This window comes from Anguilla rostrata, chromosome 5 (genome assembly GCF_018555375.3).
Source record: "Anguilla rostrata isolate EN2019 chromosome 5, ASM1855537v3, whole genome shotgun sequence".
NCBI classification, from domain to species: Eukaryota; Metazoa; Chordata; class Actinopteri; order Anguilliformes; family Anguillidae; genus Anguilla; species Anguilla rostrata.
The window spans coordinates 42872296-42878295 of NC_057937.1; the positions used below are offsets into that span (position 1 = coordinate 42872296).

Below are 6000 nucleotides of genomic sequence, written 5' to 3' on the forward strand. Positions count from 1 at the left end.
TAGATACGCAATGTGCTGGCCACCACTTTGAGCTTACACTGCAACGGCCTCATATTTTAAACATCAGCAGATTATTGGGTCTTTTGTGAAAAGTCTGTTTTTATACTGCCACATCCTCACTGTCAGCCATACGTAGTGTATTTCCACTGAGGAAGCTCCATTGAGCTGCTGAGCACAGTCACTCAGCTTCAGCGAACACCGCTGAGAGCCTCATCATGGGAAAAGTCTGACTGCAGTTAGAGGGTGGATGAATGGAAGAGAAATGTCATAATAATAATAGCAATAACCTTTCACAGAAACTCGGGGATCTCTTGGGATACATGTATACATCTGGTAATAAGAAGACGTGGTGTGTGTCACATCTGCAACTCATGTCAGGGTTAAAGATCTCTCTCTATCCCTCTCGCTTCTCTCGCTTTTCTTCATTCTCTCTTTTCCTCTTCCCTGTCTTTGTTCCCCTCTCTCTATCATTCCTTTTCTCAAACTCTTACTTTCACTCGCTCACAGGCCCCCCTGGCTCAGCCTGAGTCTCCCACTGCCTCAGCAGGAGAGGACGTGCAGTCCCTGGCCGACTCCATGGACTCGGACCGCGAGTCCGTCTGCAGCAACTCCAACGTCAACGGCGGCAAGCCGGGCAAGGAGAAGGACAAGGACAAGCTGCGCAAGGACAAGGACAAGAACCGTACGGACTCTGTGGCCAACAAGCTGGGGAGCCTCAGCAAGTCCCTGGGGATCAAGCTGAAGAAGAACATGGGGGGGCTGGGAGGGCTGGTCCACGGAAAGATCAGCAAGTCCAACTCCGTCAATGGCCGCAGCACTGAGAATGGGGAAGCCAAGGCCAAGAAGAAGGACCCCAAACCCCGTAAAGGCAGCAAGGAGGACTCGGGGCAGTCTGCCAGCACCTCGTCATCCGAGAAGGCCACCAGCCCCTCCCCTGTCGACAGGGCCTCGGGTGCCTCGCCCGTTGAGAAGCCAGGTGCCCCGGGCAAGCCCTCCAGCGACCGGGCCTCCGAAAACTGGAAGTACAGCACGGATGTCAAGCTGAGCGTCAACATCCTGCGGGCGGCCATGCAGGGTGAGAGGAAGTTCATCTTCGGTGGCCTGCTGCTGACCAGCCACCGCCACCAGTTCCACGAGGAGATGATCAGCTTCTACCTGAGCAGCGCCCAGGAGCGCTTCAGTGCCGAGCAGGAGCAGAAGAGGAAGGAGGCGGAGAAGAAGCCCTCATCCAACGGTGTGACCTTGAAAAAGCCTGAGCAGGAGAGCGCCTTCCAGAAGGAGAGGTCAGACAGGTCAGACAGCTCGCCCAACGAGGGCTGCTCCCCAGTCCTGCACCAAAGCCGCAGCTCCCAGCTGGTCCTGAAGGTCCAGGGGCGGCAGAGTCCTACGCCTGCCCCCTTCTCCTCCCCCGGTGTCAAGAGGGTAGGCCCTGTACCCGTGTCCGCCCATTACAGCCATACACCGCCCGTGCAGAGGCACAGCGTTATTCACCTGCGGGATATGAACTTGCAGCCCTCCAGCTTGCGGGAGGAGCCGTACCGGCCCGTAGTAGGCACCCTAAAGACCTGTGCCACCTACCCGCAGCAGAACCGTACCCTGTCCTCCCACAGCTATAGCCCTGCCCGCCTGCCAGGGGTTCGAAGCATTGCGGTGGACACGGCGCAGTCCCTCGTCTATGGCACGCCCGGTGGGCACAAGTCGCATACTTACACCAACGGTTTCGGCACCGCCGATATCCGGGACTGCCTGGAGTTTGCCGACGAGGATTCCCCGCGAGTCCGCCCCAACCACGAACGAATGAAAGGCCGAAGCACGGGGTGCAATCCCTACTGCGCCCAGCAGGAGCAGTGCAAGAGGGAGAACTGCTCCTTCTATGGCCGGCCAGAGACTGAAAACTTTTGCTCCTACTGCTATAAGGAGGAGCTGAAACGCAGGGAGAGGGAGGGAAAGGTGCACAGGCCTGGATAGCCCAGGGTCAATGCGGACACGACTGCCGCAGGTGACCACCCAGCCCCAGAAACACTCCTAGATGCCACATTGAGAGGATGCTGGAACAAGAAATTTCCTCTGTGCTTTGAGAATCACACAAAGTCACATTTGAGGTTGCTAAAGGACAGACTCCCTGCTCCCCGTCAATGAACTGCATTTCCTCATGTAATTGTTACAATATCTTTCTATTAGTACGAGTGGACAATGGAACTTGACAGTAAATTAAACTGAAATGAGTTTACAGCTTTGGCCAGAGACATTGCTTTAGTCACACAGTTTTATTAATTGAAGTGAAATATTGTTTTTCATGTCATGCCAGTAGGCACATATAGATTCCCTGTTTCAACAGAGACAGAAGTGAAGCTTAATTTTGCAGATTGCGAACCTAAGCAAAGAAATTACTTGAACAGTACTGTTTTTAAGCATTTTAATATAATACATAATTTATTCACTTTATTTATTATTTATAAAATGATGGATTTTTATGGTGCAAAATTACATATGGTGAATTACGTAGGGAGACAAACATGCTAGTACCACGATTGACTTTTTAAAAGCAATAAGTTTCTCAGTGTGAGAAAACTGTATTGAAACCTTCCTTAAATTGAGCTATGCATCTATTATATTGGTTAATAGTGGTCAATAGTACTTTCTTATTACAAGAGATTGCCTCCTGTGTCTAACAGAGCTGTGTAGCCAAGTACATCACTTTGTATGATAGAAATCCAGAAACACTACAAGCTCTCACAGTTGTGTTACTAAACTGCCCTCTGATGGCTTGAGGTAGGTTAATAATAATCAATGAAAGGAATAAGTAAAACTTCATGATTATTGAAAATAATAAGAATCCCTACAAAAACCTTTTAAGTCCTTCTGGTTTGTCCTCATAACACTACAAGAAGTTGACAGTAATGTAGAGGGAAAATGAAGTGAAGTTATAAAATACATACACTCTGTGTCGCAGTTCCATTATGGAGTATGGCTTTATCATTTGGAAAGAATGGCCACTGGCAGACTGTCAGGTCCATCAGGGTATTGTCCGCAGTATTCCATGGGCTAGCACGACCATTGCTAATGCTTTGGTGTGCCATAATAATAAGCCTCGTTCTATTAAGCCTCGTTCTATTGATGTCTACCCTGCTTACTCATTGTACAGCATGCCTGTGTGTATATGCTACTGTATAATGGTTGAGCTAGGTTTTGTGTGCATGAGTGGGTGGGTGAGGGTGCATTGTTGAGGGCCCTGTCTCTGACCCCACAGTATGCTACTGGAAATGGCTAAGACCTGAACCACAACTGACCCACAGAAAGAGCAGGAGCTAGGGCAAATGGAAGGTTAAGCCCATTTGTTCTGTGCTGGACAGCAGTTTAATTCATAATCATAATTCAGATTGTAGGATAGAGCTGACATTTCAACACATTTTGGTGAGTGTAACTTTACCCAAAATGTAGCTACTGAGGAGTACTGTAGGACAGTTAACTTTTCTCCTTTACGCTGGCTAATGCTTTATTTTTCTGAGCACTGCTACTCAGTTTTCACTCCTGTGTGTATTCACTGCAAGTTAACACACATAAATCACCATGAATGCTTCATGGCATGAACTCCACAATTAAAAAACTCAATTTTTCAAATTTGTCAAAATAGTGGACAGAAGATTTGGTTGCCATGGAGCCATAAAACTGGGCTATCAAACCCATTCAATTATTTTGTAATGAAGGCTTTGTCCACACACACACACACACACACAATCCTGATAACCTTCTTAAATGCATTTTATAAATAAAGAAAAAAATCTACCATAGTAAGGTAATTTCTGTTTTTGTAATATTTCTGAATTGCCAAATAGTCTCTTGGCCAAGGATGTCTGCTGCTATTTCAGTTGAGTTCAGGTTTCTACTAAACATTTTGCATTCCACTTCTTCCCTATTTCTATGTACAGTAACAGGTTCATGGACTGTCACCATTAGAAATGTAAAATATTATTTTTTATTCATTTGAGTTTTACACTTCTTTAAATGATTAATTTGCACATTAGGTACAGATGTAAATATTAAAAAAGAATTACAACAAAGATTAGTTTATTGTTAAACAAGCTGTGTGTGTGTGGTTTTTGTATGTTTGTGAACTACTGAATTTACAAGCCAATGTTAATCTGTAAAATAGAAAAAAATATAATATAATTGAATATTATTTCCACAAAATTCCATGAAGCAATATCAGCACTTTTTAAAACCTCCTTACACCCTTGTCACTTTGGTTAGTTGCAATGCTGCTTAAAACAATTATGTCTTGAAGGACAACTTTTTAACATATTTCAGTTGATTATTTGGTTACACAATACCGTTAACAGACATACATCTTTGTTACTACACTGTTGTTAAATAAGTACCATGTACACTTTAAGTATTATGTTCCTTTTTCTGAACTTACATATTGTTGCAGTTCTTGTGCAATTATAATCTAACCTTGGAGTTGAAATTAGGGCTGAGCTTAGTGATGGGTTTGGGTTTAGCATTAAGTTAGTACGGGAGTTTGTACTAACTTAGTGCTAAAGGAATGTTTAAAAGTAAGGTCTTGGTTATTCATACTATCTGTCAAATACTGCTACTGTTATTTAGCAATTCTTAGTAACAATGACTAAGCTACATGTACAAGGTTCTTACATAACAGTTAGTCCTACAGAGTGATTATATTGTTGAACTGCTTAGTTGACACATACTAAGGTACCAAAAACTTGAATATATGAACATTTAGGTTCCAAGCTATTACATGATGTGTTTAGAAAGCCACTTTTGTGTAACTGTATTTTGTAACTTGTGCCTTGAATAGTGCAGTCTTGCTCCAGTGTGTATCTATCACAACACTATATAGCTTTTTCCAAAAACTAAGACACACACAGACTTACAGGGTAGAAGTTCAGCTACAATATTGTATGGAATGAAGCCATATAGAATCTTCAAACCGGAAAAGTGAGTTGGCTGCTGCACGTACTGCACGTACTCTATAGTGGCAGGGATTTATGTTACGTTAACTAATTCATGCACAGTATCTGCTTCCTTCTGCTATACAGGATATATAGCAAGCGCATGACCCTTGCTTTTCAAAACAGGCTCAATTGAAAGAGCATATTTTGTTTTGATGGGTGTGCAAATTCCTGTGCTTAAAAAAGTACCTAAAAGCAGCAGGCATTTCATCTCAGAATATTTGTAGTCTTTACCCTTGACTTTAAGGTACTTTCTTTGTAATAGAAATGTTCTTATATCATGTATATTGTTGTAGACTGTCTATACTGTTTGATTTAGCTTTGCCACTCTGGGCCTTTTTCCAGGGGTTGTACATTAGATAATCTGTACATGTACTGTTCCACATTGTGGTTACTTTCATATATTTATACATTGGAAAGCCAATCAGTGTATGCATTAGCAGAATTTCTGGACTTCCTTAAAGGAGAACTATACTGTGTGGGAAGTGCTCTGCATACCTCTATTTTGTTTTAGAAAAAAATATAAAAGCAGAGTGAATAGGGTGTTTTAATTATTAGTATTAGTATTAGTCGATTTCTTACCCCTGAAATTTGTGAAATGTCATTTATGGCTACTAATTTAAAGGTCACATAAGGTAAAAATATCTGCTGGTATTATAAAGCATGTGACCTACAGACAGACAAAGGGCTCCATTTTGACTCAGCATTGTGTTCTTAAATTCATGAAAATTCATGGAGATTCCAACTGACGCATAGCAGGATTCTTCAGGTACTTGTTCATGGAGGCAAGAATTTTGATCAAAATGGTGCATATTAGCCAAACATTTTCCACCTACAATGTGCAAAATAAATGGACTTACCTTATATATTCACATGTGTGTAAACAAAGTAGATATCTTTTAAAAAAATTTTTTTTAAAAGAGCATACCTATTCATTGTTACTTATTATTCTAGCTTAATGGGATGTTTACTGTGCACATGTGGATGGAAATAGTCGTTATTTAAGATGCAGCTGCAAAATCTTTTT

At 42.7% G+C, this 6000-nt stretch overlaps 1 protein-coding gene across 8 annotated transcripts in view; it reads left to right on the top strand.

Annotated features, from left to right (window-relative positions):
• Positions 1 to 4206, top strand: part of LOC135255318 (OTU domain-containing protein 7A-like) — a 65182-nt gene extending 60976 nt beyond the window's left edge. For all 8 annotated transcript variants that reach the window (XM_064336337.1, XM_064336334.1, XM_064336335.1 and 5 more), the window contains one exon: positions 508 to 4206. In XM_064336337.1, coding sequence (XP_064192407.1) covers positions 508 to 1968 — 1461 coding nt within the window. In that variant the 3' untranslated portion in view covers positions 1969 to 4206. The remainder of the gene's footprint in view (positions 1 to 507) is intronic.
• The last annotated feature ends 1794 nt before the right edge of the window (positions 4207 to 6000 follow it).